We start from the raw sequence: 21,076 nt of genomic DNA on the forward strand, positions 1-21,076 counted from the left end.
AATCTACATGAATCATAGAATGGCCTAGGCTGGAAGGGACCTTAGAGATCATTTAATCCAACCTCCCTGTCATGGGCAGGGACGCCTCTCAATTAGATGAGGCAACACATGCGGACCAAACGGGAAATATTCAGTCTGTCAATGTGAGCATGGATGATGGGCTTGGAATTATTCCATCTTTTGTTCTGAAGCTGAAATGATTCCCCTTTATATAAAATAATCTAATATCAACTATATCAACTAGCAAAAATAACACTGCAACCTACGCAATCTGCGTATCGTTCAGTCATGATGAGGAAAAAAAAACGTGTCCTTGCTCCACAAATATTTAACATGAAATGCTTGAATATGCAATTGTTTCTTCCTTACATAATGAATGTCTTGTAAGTTGAATAGTTAAAAGTATTTGCATGCTCTGCTAGAGAGTGTAGTTTGTGATTATGGCATTGAATTGGGTTTTCTGAAGTCTAGTTTCAGATCTAAGATCCTGTCTAGACATATCTGAGCAGGGGCTCTGAACATGTTCATTCAGTTTCTATCTGTCTTGCAAAGTGAAGTTTCTACTTCTAGAAATCAGAGAGTAGAAGAAAATTGTGTATGTGTATTATCTCTTATCTGCACTCAAGTCTCATTTTATATGTAGTAAAATGAAATCCCTGTCTAACAATACAGCTGTAGCTTCAATGACAACTCTTTTCAACCTTGGAGAAATCCCTTTATCTCAGTTCTCACCTGTTACAGTTTTCCTTATTTAAACTATAAGCTCTGCGGAGCAGAAAACTCTTGCTACATGTAAAGTATTTTGCAAGAAATTGCGTACTATATAATCCTGATCATTGCTTGAACCAGCAGATGCTACTGTTGTATAAAAAAATGGCCAGGCTAGGCCAACAGGTAATGAAAGTTGTTGCCTCTTGATTATCTTTTTGTTGCCTTTGTGAAAGAAGAGTTCTCTCAGTTCAGCTCACAGTAAGTCCTCAGCCCATCAGAAAACCATGAATCTGTTCTATTGAAATTCTGGACGATCGTTTCTCATGGAGAGGTCAGGAGCCAAAAGGACATCAGTGTTCTCAGGTCTTGAAATTACTCCTCCAGGCAAGAGGGAGGCATGTTGGGGGATCTGTCTATATTGCACTTTTATTGGCAAGGAGGCTTTTATCTGCAAGGCTGATGAACCCATACAGAAACTTACTGATTCCCATAGGTAACTCTCCTTGACTTCAAAAGGGCCCAGAAGTTTACTTTCTGTTTTTACTTGGTTTTGATAGGTTATAACTTACAGAAATAAAAGGAAATTGCACATTACAGAGTGCTGCTCTAAGCCATGTCTTCAATTTTAATGACTTTCTATTATAATTAATTTATCTCCTATAAATAAAGTACTATAAATGACAAAAAGAAGAAAGGGAGGAGTCTTCCAGGAACTTAATATGGATTAGGGAATGGGTGATAAAAAAAATTAGAAGGTAAGATGTGGATAGCTTCTAGTTTTACATAACAGAGTCCATTCTGCTGATTGCCATCTTATTACTTTGCCTCAGAGGTTACATAAAGAATATCTTTTTCCAGCTATTACTCCAAAAATTTAACTGAACACAAGAAATACATAAAAAAGGCAATCTGTAAAAACACACACATGCAGTCACCTGTATTTCTTTGTTACTTCCAATCCATCTGCTCATCACTGAACTGTTCATATGTAACTGCACTTACAGTAGCTTCCTAGCTCATAAAATATTGATTTAGGTTTTTTATCGTATATCTTCCCTGAACTTTGATCTTTCATACTTAGTGCTGCCTTGATAAAATATTTAGAAGTACAACATTTTCCATGTGAAAGGTAAATTTAGTGGTTTTATGGTAGCCTCTGTTAATGCACTAGCTTCAACTCACAGGAGACCCAAGCTGAACTCTATCTTGGCCAGGTTTAGTTGAAAATTGCATTTGCAAAAATCCTCCATCCCAAAGCAACATTATTTTTTAGGGTAAAGGTCAGTTTTGTGAGATGGTTGGAGTAGGCTTACTACACTTCCTCACCAGGCACATTGAGAGAGACTTGAGAAGATACCTCCAAAGAGCTGACTTAGTTACTTCTCAGTGGATAAAAATATACTATCTGTATAGTAAATAAAGACCCTCAACTTAAAATAACAAATCAAACAAAAACTATTCTACATATATTTATAGGCATTTAATGGTATCAAGCAATTTTGCCAAAGCAACCAAAACTACTGCAATATCTCCTTTATCAATTTCATTAATTCAAATATTCAGAATAACAAACATGGTCTTCTCCTGAGGTTGAAAACTGATAAAGGCTCAGTTCATAGCTCATGGCTATCAGCATCTAGCACCATGCAAGGTCCAGCTGAAGCTTTTTCAAGATCTGGAGGATTCAGAAGGGCTCTGTCCAGAATAGCAGGAGCTGAGAGGAGCCTTTTTCCCAGTATAAGTCTTTTGTCTCTACCTAGCCACTAACATCCACAAAACCTGTAAAAACTCAATTGGTTCTGAGACCTTTATGTCCCTGTTGCATTTGACTGAAAGTGGTTTTGGCTGAAGGCTACAAAGGTTGTTAGGGACAGAGACATAGCAGGGCATGCAGACAGATATACACATATGCAGAGCAAGCACAAACACCTGCTTCTCTTACATTATAGCTGCATAAATCAGGGTACAATACTTAATCAACAAACCAGTATATACTTGAGAAAATAGACAATGAATAAGAAGATAATCTAATCCATTCTTTACTATTTCATTTTATATTTCAAAAATAGGACTTGGGCTTCTCCCCCAAAAAGGTGGCAGTATCAAAGGTGGCTGCAGTGGATGGCTATAAATTGTTCAGAAGGGACAGTCAAGGAAGGAGAAGCGGTGGGGTAGGCCTAAACGTTAGGGAATGTTTTCACTGTCTAGAGCTTAAGTTTGACTGTCTAGATAAAGTCTGCAGATGACACCAAGTTGGAAAGGAGTGTTAATCTGCTTGAGGGTAGGAAGGCTCTACAGACGGACCTGGACAGGCTGAATCAATTGGCTGAGGACAACTGTAGGAGGTTCAACAAGGCCAAGTGCTGGGCAGTTTGAGGAAGAGTGGCTGGAGGAAAGGAGGCTCAAGAGAGACCTTATCGCTCTCTACAACTACCTGAAAGGAGGCTGTAGTGAGGTGGGGGTTGGCCTCTTCCTCCAAGTAACAAGTGATAGGATAAGAGGAAATGGCCCCACGTTGCAGCAAGGGAGGTTTAGATTGGATATTAGTAAAAACTTCATTACAGAAAGGTTTTTCAAGCACTGGAATAGGCTCACGAGGGAAGTGATTGATTCACCATCCCTGGAGGTATTTAAAAGACCTGGAGGTATTTAATGTGGTGGTTAATGGTTTAATATTGGGCTTGGTAGCGTTAGTTTTATGTTTGGACTAGTTAATCTTAAAAAGTCTTTTCCAACCAAAATGATTTTATGATTCTATGACTCCATAATGTCCTTTTTGTATATCCTGTACACAGCTCTTTATTAATACAAGCCGACTGGACAGACAGAAGTGAAGCAGCAGAGAAAACAATCTAGAGGTTTTTTCACTCTGAACTTTAGATTCACAAAATTTTGTGTTTGGGAGATGCTACTAGGGTGAGAAGTTCCTGTATATACTGCATTGACTATTTTCAACAGGAGGCTTTTTTAAAAAAAAAGATCAGGAAAGTAATGCAAAGACTGGAGTCAATGTTTTAATTTATGTGCAGAACCAGGACTTACATCAATTTAACCATTTAGAAGCTACAACTCTACCAGTTCAATCATCTAGGCTTTCTTTACACTCAGTGGAGAAAGATATGTGGGAGAAAACAAACTCTCAAAATGACTGCCTCTTCATAGCCTAAGGATTTGATGCCTACATATCGAGCTTTTACATAGACTAAGTTAGGTCCGAAGCATCTCATCCTTACAGAGCAGCCTATTGAATCATTAACATCAGGATGAATTTTCAGTATTCATAAGATCCATAGATTTGTTCCAGTAACAACATTAAACCCTTTATTACCTGAACAAGGCAAATAATTAAGAAATAGCGTCTGAGGACCGTGGCCTCAAAACCTTTAACAAAATAGCAAGCTTAGCTCCTTTTATAGTTGGCTTTTTGCAATACATACAGAAGATATTGTCCAGATGCTGGAAAGTCAGGGTATCCAGTAATCTCTGTATATGTATGTAAGTGTATGTAAATTACAGGAAAGGTAGGAATAAAAGGATAGAAAAGGGAAAAAAATATAATTTGTTGCACAACTCTCCATCTCAGCTTTACTTAGAAGAATAACAATGGCTTTATGACCAAATTCAGAATTTTAAGGAAATGAAATAATGAAGCCTTAAAAAAAAGTCTTCAAATTACAGCATATGCTATCTACCAGACACCTAGTCAGGTACTGCATTCAAAGTATTTCTATAGATTGAGACCATAAACTCATTTTCACATGATGTAACATGATGTAACATGAGTAAAAATATTACTAAGATTGCTGGAATATTAAAAAGAATCCATTTTAATTTGGGTCATACAAATATTTTGGTAAAAAGTTGACATCTCAGAGAAAACCCCAAGACCTATAATTTTTGGTATGCAATGTATTTTATATATGTGGTTTTTTATGACTGTAACAGATCTTTCTTTAAAAAAGCCCAGAAATTACGATTTGGGTTTGTATTTTTACCTACTCTATTAGCTTCCAACACAAGAAAGTTTTGATGCAGAAGAAATACGCTATAGAGAAGCACAGAAATCTGTCTTACCTTCTGGCTCCCTGATCTTACGCCCTGCTGCAGATTTTCGTAGCACACTCCGTCCTGAGTTGAACAAGCTAGTTAACTCATCAAGGGGACTGGTCAACGACCTTGAGTTTGTAGGGCTGTATGAAAATGAAGATGATGAATTTGAGTTCAGTTTCCTGTGATCTGCTCTTGCCACCTTTGGGGAGTAAGGCAGTTTGGAGAAGGGAGATGATGAGCAACCAGGCTGAGCAGGATTTGGTCTCTGAGGTACTTTTGACAGATCTGAGTTTGTACCTGTCTTCCCTGTATTAATCAGAAAACTCGCACAAGTCTCTGGAGGAAATGCAAAATGTGTGGAAGCCCGGTAGGAAATAGGAGGTGGTATAGGAGGAGGGGGTGGTGGGAGAGGAGGAGGTGGTGTAGAAGGAGGAGTCACTTTGCTGGAAACGTTGAACACAACCAAGCTTGGAGATGCTGGTCTTTCATTCTCCCCTTTCTGGCTTTTGGAGTACTGTGGTGATAATGGACTTGAGCCTTCTGACTGCACAGGGTATTTTAGGTTGGTTTCCAAGACAGGAAGTTTTTTGACTTCTAGTGGTGTTAGAGGTGATTCATCAGAAGCAGGTGAACATGTGACAGGGGTTGGAGGAAATACAAGAAGTGGTGGCCTGTGGGGGAGCAAGTTAGGGAAAGGGGCCGGAATGTCACATGAATCTTTATAGATCAAAGCTGCTTGACTGTTTCCATCCAATATTCCCTCTTCAGTGTTAATAGTTTTTTTACTTTCAAACAACAGAGGAGGGGATCCAGTCACTACTGGAACTATTCCATTACCATTGCTTCCTTCTTCTGGTAGAAAATACTTCATTTCTTCATATACAGACTCTCCTTGTTCTGGACTTTCTGCTTCAGCAGAACTGCTTTTCATTGCGTTCCCTACCATTTCAATGTAAACAGGCTCATTTTCCTCTTCTTCTTGTGACATATAGAGACTCAACACTGCATGTTGTGGTCCTTCAGCAGAAGTTGTTCTCTGTACTGTCACAGTGTCATAGGCAACTGGTTTAGCTACCACACTGGCCTGTTTTACATCCCCAGGCTTTTGGCCAGGTATCTCTTCGTAAGAGCCACTAAGCTTCGTATTGGGGCTTCGTTTTGGTTTTCTGGGAGGTATTTTTTTCATGGTACTATAGTCATCACTGTGTGGCCTTGGACGGGTCAGTACTAGGAAGGTGAAAAAGGTCTGTGTTATTAACATGTCAAATGCTTTAAGCCCTCAAATGTTGCCAATATAGTTTTACAGTGAAGAGCAGTCAAAACACAGAGCTGCAGTACAAGGTATAAATATTTCAAGGAACAAAATACTACTGGGAAATATAATCTGTTTTGGTAACCTCTTCTGTCACAGAAAAATCGGTAACACATAGAAATACATGCTTGTTATTCCTTTTGCCCCAGGGTAAGCGGTCATGCTTTTAGCTAGGAGTATCAGCATGGTGCTACTTTGACACACGTTATTGCCAGGAACTCAAGTATCCCTCTTTTATGCAATATCTATAAAACTCTATTTATAGCAGATATTATGCCTATCTTTTCTTCTTTTGTACTGTATGTGTGGAAATAATTTATAAAGTTAGGGAATCCCATTGCCTAAGAGCAATTCCCCAACTGAGTATACAGTTAACTAAACTAGATGTCTTTTCACAGCCTCTAGGCATGTATGGAGTGCAGAGACTAGATACCTAGGTGGTTCATCTTCTAAGATCAAAATTAGATGGTGTAAATCTGAACTGACTTTGGACAAAGACTCAGGAAGTTAATGCAAGTCTTGGAAAAGGAGTATATGGCTGGGAAACTGGTGTTGTTGTTTCATGCATATGGGAAGAATTCCAAAGTTGTTTTGTGAATGTATATGAGCATTAATGTTTAGACCACAAATACATACATAAATTGTCATTCTTCCAAAAATCTCTACTAGAGCTTTTCAGCTAAATCAACCATCTCTTGCAGAGCTGGGCACAGAAAGCCAAAATCACTAGACAGCTCCTTAAACCATAGTAGTTTAAAACTATATTGAACACAGTTCATCTCTGCTTACACAGAGCCTGAACGAGCAAGGAAGAGGTTAAGCAAAATGGACTTGCATCTAATGAACTGCATATGAGAATAGTAAATCATTTTGCAAAAGGGACCTACACAGGTTTCCATCCATTGCATGCAGGATTAGAGAATGGTTATGCATAGCTTTAAACCCAACCTGAAGGATCTTCTGTGATAAGCCCAGAGGATCCTTTACACAAAGCATGACAAGTCAAGCTTATCAAGGAAAAGCAGAATTCATTCCTTCCCTTCATCTTCTTCTCACTCATTTCAAGGGTGAAGGAGAATAGAACAATCCAACTCAAAACTATTCTATATGCACTACAGTGCATAGAGGTGCATTGGGACTTTACTAGCACTTTCCTTCTAAACCAGAAATTCACTGTATGGAAGTATGGCAAAAACATGAACCACTGAATAAGTTATTCATAGGAACACAGAGAAAAAGTAGGAAAAAGTTTAATGTTTAACTTGGTGAAATTCACTATATGAGCATTCTGTTTCAGTGATGCAAGATGTTCTAACACATAGTTTAAAAGGTGAAATAACACGGTCAGTGGGGTAGAATAGCTCAAGCAGACAGATCATTTGTCTCTAGAGGGAGTTCTGCAAATAGGTTTTGGTTGTTGACAAACTAGGCAATTAGAACACGAGTACTATTTGCTGATTTGGAGACAAATGATAAACTGACTAATTTTATTTTCTGCCACTGAAATATTTCAGGGAGGCAGGACTTTTCAAAGGCGCTTGGTTGTGTTTAAAAGGATCAAAGAGAAGGGAATAAATCAATAACCTAGAGCAGCATTTGCAACTGTTTCTTCCTTTATGCCTAACCTTCATTAGCGGTTTCCTTAGAAGCTGCTGACAAGCAAGCGCTAACAGCCTCATATGAAGCGCTCAGTCGTGTGTTGGGGTCCCTCTTTGGTTTGGGAGGAGGCTGTTTCCTTGGTGATGGCAGGCTACTGCTCTCATCCATGCTGAACACAGAGTGCAGGGAGGGGGATCTGATGGATGACCCAGCCACAGAATGTACCAAGCTGTCCACTGCCATGGGGACAGGGACGGAGCTGGAATGAAAGTGCTTAGGCGTTCGACAGCCGGCAAAGCTGTCCTCGGAGACCTTCCCACCCTTGTCTTCAGCTCTGAAAACACAGAAAAGAGGCCCAGATGCATTATTCAAGCGGTAACAATGAACCTGTTCATGCAAACATAACAACAGCTTTTTGGTAAACAATCTCACAACTCCCCCGCTGTGTCGAGGGGATGCGTACAGTAATCTTCCGACAAACAAAACCAGATCGAGCTGCTAGCTTTCTTCCATTTCCTGTTTCATGATAAATCAGGGCACCGGCCCTTTTCCACACAAATGCAGCCTTCCTTGAGCAGTTTCATATTGTTGATCAGACATTCACTGAATGAATTGTTCACACTTTGATTGTTACACACAATCAAAAGCTGGGTTTTCAATCTGAATGATAATTTCTGGGAAATCCATTTAAATAGAAAGTTACTGAGGCAGTAAATGCTGAGCCTTTATCATTATTTTCTAAAAAGACACTATAAATTCTATTTAGATAATGCAAATCTTTAAAATATTAGATGACCTTCTTAACCAGAGACATTGGCTGCTTGAGCCACTCCACCCAGATATCTATATGTCTTCCTGTTTAATTATTAGTTATAATTTTGGTAATATTAATTATGATATTATGTTTAGTTATTTCAATCACAGTTTTTTGGTTTTATTAAAATTTTTTCATTTTTTTCTTCGCTATTTCAATATGTATTGAGAATTTATGTTTATCAGATGCTTCCAACAAACTGATTTTTAACAGAAATTCTAACATTTTATTCCTCCAAAAATCAAAACACCAAAAATTGCTTAACTTAGAATAGTAATGTCTATACTGTCATTTTACAAACAAATCCCTAAGCATTTGTTTTTTTAAATTGTATTTCTGCATGGCAAATCACCAGCAGAGCTGGAATTCATGCACAAGATATAGCCAGCTGCCCACGTAGTAAATGAAATAGCTAAAGATGAAAGCATGGTGCTCAGTGGATAATTTGTTTTCACTGTAATGTTTAATTACAGTCTTTCCTACAAAGGCATTTCCTCCAATATGTAATCACTGGGATATTTGAAACTAATTAAGCAGATGCACTGCCATTTTCACTTTAATAAAAGTCACTGACAAAAGCAATGAAAGCAAAGGGAATTGTTCTGGATGAAAATCGAGTTCCTATGGAAAAATAAACGCTTCTATGTCCAGCAAGTTACAGACACATTCCATACCTGTTAATTGCAAATACTACCTCTGCCCACTCATCTGTCTGAGAGAAAAGAGATCAGGGACTCAGAGAAAGGCTCTCCAGGATTTGCTAGACTTGTAACATAGCTACTCCTAAAAATTCTAATAGGAGTTAAAAGCCATTCACCTATTTTTAAATAAGAGGAAAGAATTCTCCTCACAATCAATCTACCTAGTTCAATGTGTAATCAGGATTTCTTAGTCCAGAGTTTACTGTATTTTAATACCTTCCTAGCTGTTTTTTATTATCTTTGGCAATTTCTCAGTGTTGCAATTTTAAGTTAGAGGAATTTTTCTTTTGTTTGTTTGGTATGATGAAAGTTCAATTAGATGGGGGGCCGGTTAGCTCAGTGGTTTGAGCGTAGTGCTGACAACAAGGACCAACACCGAGGTCGCGGGTTCGATTCCCACTCAGTCCCCATGTGTTGCCTGGTCTAGTCAAGAGGTGGCATCCCTGCCCATGGCAGGGAGGTTGAACTAGATGATCTCTAAGGTCCCTTCCAGCCTAGGCCATTCTGTGATTCTATAATCTATTTATTATACAATTCAAAAGTATTGCAGTAAAAAATAAATACCTCAGAGATTTGAATAAATTTCTATAATGCTCAGTGTCCCCCAAAGAGAGTATTAGGGGTGTCCTTAAGTTTCTAGACTTAATTACCTGATATAAAGAAAATAAATAAGACCTAACATTGATTCAGGTTGAGTATATACTTGTAAATCTTCTTGCAATTCCTCAGTCATTTCTATGACCTTGAAGCAGGGAAGAAATCACTAAAACTGAAAAAAAAGTTTCCATTCTTCGCAGTAGATGTTTCTTGAACTTACTTTTTGTGGCCGTCTTCTGCTCTGCTTCTAGCCTCTAACTTTTCTCTGTGGTAAGCAGCGTTCATCTCATTGCGGAGCCGGTCATTTTCCCGAGCAATGTCAGAAGCATTTTGAATGACCAAGGCATCGTATGTTTTCAATCCCATATCCTCGGCGTTCTGCAAGAAGCTTTTGATTGAGGTGACCTCTTGCTGTTTGACGCTCATCTTCTGTAGCAAGCGCTGACGAGCTAGAAATCCTCTGACAACTACCATAACAGAAGGAGAAAATATGGGCCAATGAAAGAGAACTTATCAAGTGGTGAATAACTTAATATTACCATGTGTTCTGCTGTAAACATGAGCAAATCAAGTTCAGTCAAGATCTTATACAAAGAATGAAAGAAATGTGAGGGCATATAAATAATATACTGAAATGGGGCTCTTTCTGTTTGTTAGTGCCAGTGCTTGAAACAAAGTATTGACAGTAAATTCATTCATAAATTTGAGCTATCACAACTAAAAATGTTTACTTTCACTGAACCTTATTTTTTACGACATTACAACTTGAAACTTAGGTGTATGCTATGAGTTACGAAAGCATACATTTACACTGCAAAGGGCAAAAGATGGTTAGTTTCAAAATAAAACACTGAATAAATGATTGTTGCATTGAATGAAGTAGGTATTAAATGATCATTTGCTTTTAGTCAACTTTAAAAAATGTTTTAAATATTTCAGGGTACCTAAAACCTATCAAAATCAAAACCAACACATGATTTTTTAGTGTGACGTACAGACCTTTCATTGCTTTTTTCCTCTTAGCAAAAAACAATTAGATTAATTTAATGCAAATTTCTCCAATGTTTCTGTCACATCATATCTGGATTTTTCAGTTTAAAATTTGCATCTGCGTTGCATCAGCTTTACGTGTCTATTAGGCTTATTTTTCACCCTCTTTGTCAGCCTTATGTCGGAAGAAGATTTTGCTGTCTCATCTCCTGTTATAGCTTCCAGTACTACTTTTTGCTGTTTTTGTTGTGCAAAGGTAATGAACACATGAGAACACTATCAGAGCCCACTGCTCACAAATATGAAAATTTCAAAAAAGCTTAATAACAAAAAATTGCTCCTTCTAGTATTTTCGTTAAACTTATCTGCTGTGGAGCAGATAAGGTATTTGGTAAACAATTAAGCATCAAATGTTGGATGTCTTTGGAAAAAAGTCTGTTTTACCTTATAAAAAAAAAGGAGTTGGCAACACCACTGAAGCTGGTTAGGAAAAGGAAATACAGAGGCCAATCCTCTGACGGGATCGTTAGCAGACACAAACAATGCACAATAGTCTGCTAGGAGGGTCCAGTAAAATGATATCCAGTATAAGTAGCTACTCTGAACTATGCAATTCCATCAAAATTGAGGTGTTTTGAAGAAACATTGAACTAAGTTTTTTCAGGAAGAGTTGGCAGACACCCCTCTTTCCTTTTGCACACATTTACATGAACTGAGTAGCTCTGTTTTTCATGGAGAATTCGCCACATTTCCTTCTCTATGAGAATATTTGAAAGATTTTGTATTCAATTCAACACGGAGTTAAAAAAAAAAATTGTATCCTCAAAAACCGCTGTAAAATGAAATTTTCATCTCCTAGACCTTTACTGCTCAGTTTCATCTACTGCTGTATGGGTACTAAGATTGTCCTCTGAATGTATTTCTCATTTATGTAGTTCTAAAATAATTCTCACTTTTGCAAATTAAAATAACTGAGGTCAGCACCCACAGGGCAGAAAAATATCTACTTCCTTACCCTTTATCTAAGGATAAGGATTAGAACAATCAAACTTCAAGTTGACCATGGATCTGGGTTCTGTGAAAAATGTATAAAATATTGTGTATAATATGTATTAAAGTTAACCCCTAATCTACCTGAACACTGATCAGACTTCAGCTTGATGGACTTTCCTACAGACACAAACAATTTTCTCTGTGATCCAATAAGGTCAGCAGTTCCTATATGCAGTTCTCACACCTGTGAAAAAAATATGACAAAGTTCCTAAACTCCCAGATCCGTTTTTAAATAAAAGGTGTTTCTACATATGCTTTCACTTTAGTTTGTCCCCTTTCTTTGCCTGGGTAGATTATCTTTCAGGATAACATAAAAAGACTTATCTGATTTGGCTTGGTTTGTTTTTCTACAAACTTATGGGAATGCTGAGATAATCGGTAATAAGAGTGAGGTAAAAACAGTTGATAAGAATTTTGGGCAGGACCTGTTTTCCCTTTGAGTTAAGTCCTTATATAGGTTTATGATATTAAATTTTAAACTTGATAGAGAAATTATTGACTAGTTTGGCTCTGAGTCAATATGCTATCAGGAGAGATTTAGCTTCCAAAATCCTTTAGATGCAAAGGATGATGGGAAAAAAATGTGGATATGCAGGATTGATAGGACTACTCATTAAACATCTTCATCACAGTGTAAAATCCTGTAGATCCCAATTTTAGGGTTACATAACAACACACAGGCACCTTATCCTATTCCCAACCTGCCAGAACTCTTTGGCATGCTAGTTCCACAAGTTTAAAATTGTACCTGTTTGCAAAGGGCAGCTTACTTCATGAGCTAATGTTGTGAAATGGATGTTTAACTACTCCTTACTCATGGAAGTTCCCAATTTTCTCTGGTTTCCCAGACCATAAAAAAACCATGCAGACAACACATAGCTTTGGAAAAAAGCTTTGAATGCATAGTTTTGGTGAAGATTACTTTTCAAGTTAGCCTAATTAAGGAGGACTAGAAGGAAAAATGGAAGTATTTTTGCAAGAAGCCAAGAAGACCTTCATTCTTCTGCCAAGGTTTGGCAGATACCTGTTCTGTTACCTCTGTGAAACATGGACACATCTGGTTTACAATTTGGTATAGGGTTATATTAAAGCACTCTTCACAAATCAGACTTCTGAAGATAATTTTTTCCTTTCTTTGATAAGTCAGCACGAGGATGCAAAGAGGATAAATCACTACTGCTTTTCTAAATGTGTGAATACAACAGTATGATTGGAATAAAAAATCAAGCCCAAGCTGAACTGTGGCCTGTGATAACCGTCACTCTCCACATTCAATCCTAAGCTGCTACTATTTTGATTTCAGTTGCTTCAAGTTTCCCTTTTTTCCTCTTTTTCACTGTATGCTCTCAGAGAAGAATAGATAGTTAAAATGAAAGGGGTTGATATATTCCTAAGTCTGCAATATTGTTTATCTACCTGAAAAAACCGATGTCTTTGTCTTTTTAATTTCCTTTAAAAAGGAGATAATGTGAGTTGTTTCAAACGACTAGATAAATAATGCATTGTGTGAAGGAAGCTTCTTCAAATAAAGCAATATTCACATTTTCAGTAGTTACTTGAGATTTTGATAGGAAATGGAACAGAAGTAACTGGAAATCAGAAGGCAGTGGATAATGTCTCCTTTTAAAAACGTGCCAAAAAATGTCAGTATGTCCTTAGTAAAAATGCAAGCATAAAAAGGAAAAAATACCTGAATATAAAAAGCTACCAGTCAAATATGGAAGCTGTGAAAAGCAGAAAAAGAAAGACAACTAAACATATTAAATTACTAGCCTTCTATTCACCATCAATATATCTGAACTCACTGCAATTTTATATAATTTTTATGGTAGTTGCTTTACATCAAGAAGTTAAAGTGATACTAATGCATTGAAAAATCACTGAACATACTTTAAAAAATAAATGTTCAACATCCCCAAAGTTTTAACTACAGTCAACAGTTTGCCATAAAATTATGTTTGACAGACAGAAAGTGCAAGCATCGCTGATGTTAACATAATGTAAGAAAATTTGTGCAAGTAGTTAGCTGAAAATATATCTGCAGGGAGACGTACAAAATACAGCAACTGTTCAAGGAGGAGAAATTTTTTTTTGTTATGTAATACTTTCTGCTCAGTGTACAAAGCGGCAGCTCAGGAATACTTGTTCTGTAATCGTTACCTTTTTGGCAGGTTATAATTTTCTTCTGAAGCTGAAGGCACAAATCATTGAGATGGTCAGCTTGCCAGTATTTAAGAAACACTTTTCGGACTCCTATCTGGAAGAGAAACAGCAGGGAAACCTTCACCATCAACTAAACCAGCCAAAACAATGACAGGTAAATAATGACAGTATATATACAATCCAGCTAAGATCCTTCAGTTCCAAAACAATCCAGAACAAATACTACAATTTTCAAATTAAATACAGGTTGGGGAAAAAAAAAAAAAGAAAAAAAAAGCATTCTGATTGTAATTATGCTAATGTGTTAGACAACGTAATAGAAAATAAGATTCAACTTTTATAAAACAGGGTGATGGTGGCAAGGAAAAAGGTGATAAACCATAAACCCACATGAAGCAGAAAATGGCAACAGATAGCCGCCATCTGTCGAGCAGCATGATTTTAGCCCAAGCTGGAGGATGGGAGATACTCACTGCCACTAGTAAGAATGATCCCTAATGTCCAGTTAACCTACGTATCCTAGTTCGTTGCCTTGCCTGCTGAAGTCGTGTTGTGGGTGTCTATTTAGAATCGAGACTAAATTGTCAGAAACAAGACTCCTTTGCGAAAAATAATCTTCTAAGTAGTGACTGAGTGTATGATCTTATTCTGGTGCAGACTAGTTGCTTGGTTTAACTCATCTAGTTCCTTGAGGGCCTTAAAAACAATCCTTAGATGCTCATTTGCCTTTACAGAAAAATTCAGCTAGTTAGACCAAAAGTAAACACCTTCCTTTTGATACTTTCTGAATATGCTGAAACAATCCTTAAAAATTCTTTTCTGTATAATCTTCAAAAGCATTCCTTTCTAAAAGCCTTAAAAAATGCACCATCTAAGCACGTACAAGCTAAGTAAGTAAAAAAATTGGGAAATAATGTCTTTCCTTATACCATTTTTTCCTCAGGAATTCTTTAGAAGAAATTTTCCTTCACTTCTTAGAAATAAAAGGATCAGTATTGGAGAACTGTGCTATCCAGTGAAGATTATGGCTTCTGTCTGGCTATTAATATTGTATGGCTAATAGTCATACTGATTAATTAATACAAGTCTGGCTGAAATTGCAGAAATTCATTCCAACTCTTGATCGTCTGCAGCTCACAAGCTCATTCTCTTCTCACTGCACCATTCTGCTCCACTGTTGTGTTTTCCGGTATAGATCTGGGAGATGGGTATCAACAGGGATAATTGCACAGCTTTCAAATTAACTATTTCTAATCCAAACATGACTGTCAGATGTACATCACTAGTAGTGACGAACTACAGAAAGCCAGGACATATATATATATATATACTGTCTAAACTCCATTAACAAAATCCAGAAAGGAGTGAGGCACATTTTTGTCCCGAAGCCTCCCTTATCTCTACCTTAGAGAGAAGTCATTTTGAATCAAATGCTTTAAGAGTCTCAGTTTCTGAGGTTTGAGCTGACAGACAAAGACGACGCAACTTTTAGTCTTTTAGTTAAAATCGGATGCACTGAAATGTCAAAATTAGAATGTGTTCTAATTATTTTTTGCCTCTTTTGCCAATAAAATAGGCCTTTTTGTGCTATTGCAAAGTGTGCAAGGTGATAGAAAATACATTTTACTTGTCTTGCCATTATAGAAACTTGTAAATAGGGAAGAGGCTTTCTTTGCACAGTTGAAAATGCCTGGAATATCTGTTTTAGGAAATTGTGCAGCTAGACAAATACTAGTACACCTTAGCTATTCCAGAGTAGCTTCTCTATTCATACCACCTATTCTGGAATTATCCTTCTGCTTACAAATTGGTGTCACTTTTCCAGAATAACTTTACCTTTTCCTAGATCATCTTTCTACAATAGTAGCTATGCTGGTAAAAATACATGTATCTTTACATTTCCTGAATAGATTATCTTGAATGATATCTTCCAATTTTTAACTTCACATTCATCTGAGGCAGTCTCACCGAGATCTCATTGTGCTCTCATACTCTGCTCTTAAGGACATACTCTCATCCTCATTTTCTTAACTGCTGACTTTCAACAAAAGGTTTCACTTTTCTTCCTGTGCTTTGAAAACTCTCTCTTTGCCTGGTTGTCTTAGCACTTTGGCTTCCTTCTTCGTCCATCATCTGTTCTGGAACCTGCTTCTTTCCCAAGGCTTGCTAAATGTTCTTAAAAATCTCTCCTTTTGTCTCCACTTCTTGTCTTCCTGTTCTAAGGAAAAGAGGTCAACCACTGTCTCCATCTCTGGGGACATTCAAAACCCGCCTGGACATCATCCTGTGCCATTTGCTCAGGTGAACCTGCTCCCACAGAGGGGTTGGCCTAGATGATCCTCAGAGGTCCCTTCCAATCCCTAACATTCTGTGACTCTGTGATTCTTCAGTTTAAATTTGCTTCTCTTTTAGACATCTTATCCTGTATCATGAATAAGCAAACTTTTCATGTTTTTAGAGCAAACCATGCCAACTTTCTCCTCTCTTTCCAATAAGCATTTTCTTTTTGTGCCTTCAACTTTCTTCCAGGACACCAAAACTCCACCTTGACTCCTCCCACCACATCCACTCTGTCACTGAACTCTGTGAATTCTGTAATAACTGCTCATCGGTAATTGTTTTATTCCATACATCTTGTCAAAACACGTATTGAACTTTCCTTATTACTAGCTTCGGCTAGTAAACCCTTCATCTTCTTGCTCATTATCACCTTAAATCCAAAAGTCTTCTATAAGAATAACTTAATGATTATTCATGTGGTTGACTGTAATTAAATTATCATGTAGTTATTATAATTACCGTTTGTATGAGTAGCTCTCAGACAACCAAAGCCTGGATATAAATACTTAATAAAATCATATTCTTTTACTCTGATTACATTTTCTCTTTGTACTCCACTAATCCCTTTCAACAAACCCTCTACATCACACTGGAGCCTTTTTTTTCCCTCTGTGTCTCAGGCCTAAGCCAAATCATCCAGTTTTTTTCCTCATTTCTTCCCCTTTCCCTCCATTTGTCAAAATTCTTGTTTCTCCCCTTACTTTCTCACTGGAAGTCTTTAGAATGAGAAAAAATTACTTTCTGAAACCTTAAAAAAGCCCTGATTACTAACAATGCCCATGGCAAAATTAACAACCCCATTCTTGATTAGTCTCAGAATGATCACCCTGGTGGCATCTAGGCTATATTTCAAATGTGTAACTTAAATAAACATTGAGTTGAATTTCTTTTTGCACTGTGCAGTCTGTAAAAAATCACAGTCAAGACAATGTTCAAGCTTATGGTTATTTAGCCTACAAGCGTCTGGCACTGGAGGGTCATGAAGCCAGCTAGGGGACATGCAAACAGGAGTGCTTTTTTCTCCCATCCTACACCCCAGGAACATGATTACATGTGGCATCACTTATGCTATGAACTTCATTAGTAGAAGCCTGCTACAAATTTTAAGTGAATGAATAAATACAAAATGTCCATACAAATTCATTTTACATTTGGATAAAAGCTATTTATAGATTTTACATCATGTGCCAGGTCTATTGAGAGCAGAGCTCTAGACAGAAGCATGGATGGAAGAAACTGCAATAACACATTTGATTATGTTAGTATGGCTGGAAATCTGTGTTGTTAAATCTTTGAAATAAATCTGATACCCTCTACAGCTGACCGAGAACAAGCTAGTCTCACTGCCCTCTGTACAGTTATTGTGTTCAGTGAAACAAATAATGTTGAAAAATGTTGGAATTTCATATGCCAGATATCAAAACACTTTTTGAGGCTTCCACCTGTCTTCATTCTGGTCTTTCATCTAATCACAGAATGTTTCCTGCGTGCCTAGGGGGAAAAAAAAGGTTAAAATGTTCTTCCACTAAAGCACTCACTTTTCAATACTTTCTGGACTACAAAGTGCTCTAATCTGAGTCTGAAATTTTAATGTCATTCAGACTCCTGTAAAAGTAAACCATCTGTGAATTACAGTCATAGTTATTTTAATTAGAAAAGCATTAGGATTTTAAACGTTATTTTTCAAAATGACACATTTTTTAAAGATTAAGTAAAATTGTCATTGATGACTACCAACGCTTCAATTACTGCTAAAGGCCCTTTTTTTTTTTTTTCCTGGGGGGAAGGAGAAAGGATGGGAGGGAGCTGCTCTTTCTCTCTTTTTTTTTTTTTTTTTTACAGAAAATGTGTAGGATGTAGAAGTACAGACATTCAAAACTATGGAATGGATGCTGAGATGGTGTGTAGGTGGCATGGAGGCAGTATTAGCTCATACTTAATAGGTGTCAAGGGAATCTGCAAAGCTGTTCTTTAGTTTAAAAAAGGCAATTTGTAGGAGTGCTGTGTGTTTCTGGCAGTACTTTCAAAATAGCTACCTACAAAAGACTGAGAACTATAATCTAATGATATTTTACACAATGACACACATTTTCACAGTGCATTAATGAAACGTAAAAAAAAAAAAGCCTTAAAACTATTGTAAAATGTGTCTTTTTGCAGTATACATGTCTGCAAAAATATTATAGCGACAAATGCATTTACAGGGTACTGATCTTTTACAAGGACTGAAATGTTATTTTTAAAGGCTTACTCCTATGCTTTATTCGTTAGCTTCTCTTCATACATTCTAAGAGTTCTCCTTTGTCTCTAGAAAACTAGTGACCCTGCTCAGTGGTACATACTGAATAAATCTACAGTTTAGCGTATATTATATATGTCTTAATATAAAGTATGTGAGTAGTCCAGTATTCACTCAAGTGACATTAAGAATTTATGTAAGTGCTTGTCAGGAGATGGACTGTAGGGAGAAAATCTGTCATTCAGCTGTCTGGGAAAGGGCAGAAAAATGGTTATTCCTTTTCCAGAAACTGTACAAACCTCACAGCTCTTTGCACTTGTGAGGCGACAAAAAGGACTGCCTTACAGGAAGCAAAGTGATCAGGAAATATAATATGTATGTAAGAAATACTCACTGAGGAAACCGTAACCCACTTGTATGCAAGGGGTCTCTGTACTTCCTAGACCTATTGTTCTTGCCTTTCAAAATTCTAGAAATAGACACAGTGCCAAAAGAAACATTATGAAAGCATCTCTCTGGGTGAACTGAGAAATAAAGGAAACAGGGACAGCAATGGCAGAGAAAGTAAACTCTTATCTAGGACACAGAAGAACTAAACCCAGACAAATTAAGGATGAACACTAGCACGAAATACGATTCTAGAAAAGAAAAAAAAAAAAGAGACCAAAACAAGAGAAAAATGTCAAAGGAGATACAAGGGGGATGGTAGAGGGAGAGATGGAATGCAGATTTGAGAGATCTGGGTGCAAAAGATATTGGAAAGAAGATAAAGGGTTTGCAAGACTAGTAATCATAAGCAAACCCTGAAAGGTGGAAAGAGAGAGAGAGGAATATAGTCTAGAGGGGAAAAATAGATAGAAATAAGAATCAAAAATAGAGCTCTGTGGTGAAAGACTAAAAGCTCGTGAGCCTACTGAGGTCAAAGTGAAACATCCATCCTATTCTCTGGCAGGTGGTGTCTGTTTCAGGCCAGCCTTTTGGTAGTACTAGTGAGGTCCAAGCTCACTTTGGCAATTTCTGCTACTGGCGAATTATTTAAAAAATATAATGGAACGATATAATGGGGCAATGTAATTTTGCTGCCATAATTCAAAGTATGAGGGAAATACAGACACTGGTGTTTAAATCATTTGCTGTTAGTCTGGAAAATCCTCCAGGGATTTTAACTCTTTTTAAAAAATGTGATCTTCATAATTTACTTAATTTTAAAATCGCCTAAAAGAAAATTGACTCACAAAATAAGATATTCAAAACAAAATGGAAATTGACTTCCAGCACAGTTAAAATTACTAAATGACAAATGTATAAACTGCCATACAATTTATAAGCAGTCAAAGTTTTCCTACTTGAGGGAAAAAATAGTTATGAATCCCTTTTGTGGTACATTGCCTGCAAAGTACCCCAGTACTTTATCTTATCATGTACAAAGAAATTCGCATTTCAATAAAGCATAAGCATTTTCATTTTAAATCAAAATAAAGAGTTCTGTTTCAAAAAATAACTTAAAAGTCTCTCTGGACTAGTCACACAACTTACATATGAGAAATTTCATACACTTGTGCTCAATTCTTTGATTTAATCTTACATCACTTACAATCTACACTGTTCTATTTAATCAGAAATATACTTTTCCCAGAAAGGACTCTGATATGCTAATATTGTATATTAATACATTGAAATAAAAAATACTTAAATACACCTGTATCAAATCCAATAAATGCAACCCCTATAGATCTGTAATGAAACGTGGTTCTTTTTGTGACTGGCAAGAACTACGGATCAGATTTCATTTTCCTTCTGCAGTTCTAGAAGAATTTAAAATCTCTAGATGAACTTCCACGACTTGTATTTACTGAGGGCTTATTTTCTGCTATAACATTTGTTTTGAGTGGAAGTTTAATAATACAGCTCGACATTGGCAAGGATCAGTTCTCCAGAAACACTGCAGGCTCCTGAACAACTTTAGCAGTGTCTGTAGTTGTAAAAATATGAACTAACACAGTATCTGTCTCATGCAATTACCTGCTTCATAAAAACATTCCGACTGATTTTTCTGTACTGCTTGTTTCATACCTGATGAGTCTTTCGAGCATCCCATTCAAACTTAAGACTTGCCTTACTCTTTCCAAAACAAGTGATCTCTTGTGTTCAGAATTCAAGGCTGCTGATAAGAAGGAATCACTGTGGCTTAGAAGAAGCAGGCTAAATATTGGAAAGATAAACTAAGACAAAGGTTCTACTAGATGTTTTGAAGGACTGCTATGTTTTAACCAGACAAGCATTTCTAGCAGTAAAAGGCTAAAAGATCCATTTTTAGTGAAGCCTGGCCTTTACAGTGCTTGTATTTAACAGCTGCACTGTGTAGCAAGAGCAAATTAAATTGATGTTTTATTTTACTTCTGGTATAATACAAGTTGTTTGTATTTCAGCAAGCTCCATCTGAAGGAACTGAGAAGGGTTAATTGCAGACCACTGACCTTAACTAAACAAAATGTAAAGCCTGAAG

General features: G+C 37.0%; 1 protein-coding gene across 1 annotated transcript in view; it reads right to left on the reverse strand.

Moving 5' to 3' along the window:
• Window positions 1–4,756: 4,756 nt before the first annotated feature.
• LOC104276546 (unconventional myosin-XVI-like) overlaps window positions 4,757–21,076 on the reverse strand; it is a gene marked incomplete at its 5' end in the record, with an annotated part of 47,268 nt that continues 30,948 nt past the window's right edge. The window contains 4 exons of the mRNA XM_009872917.1: window positions 4,757–5,988; window positions 7,699–8,006; window positions 10,005–10,251; window positions 13,989–14,085. Coding sequence (XP_009871219.1) covers window positions 4,757–5,988; window positions 7,699–8,006; window positions 10,005–10,251; window positions 13,989–14,085 — 1,884 coding nt within the window. The remainder of the gene's footprint in view (window positions 5,989–7,698; window positions 8,007–10,004; window positions 10,252–13,988; window positions 14,086–21,076) is intronic.

The sequence above is a fragment of the Apaloderma vittatum genome, unplaced genomic scaffold, assembly GCF_000703405.1.
Source record: "Apaloderma vittatum isolate BGI_N311 unplaced genomic scaffold, ASM70340v1 scaffold1577, whole genome shotgun sequence".
Taxonomy (NCBI): domain Eukaryota; kingdom Metazoa; phylum Chordata; class Aves; order Trogoniformes; family Trogonidae; genus Apaloderma; species Apaloderma vittatum.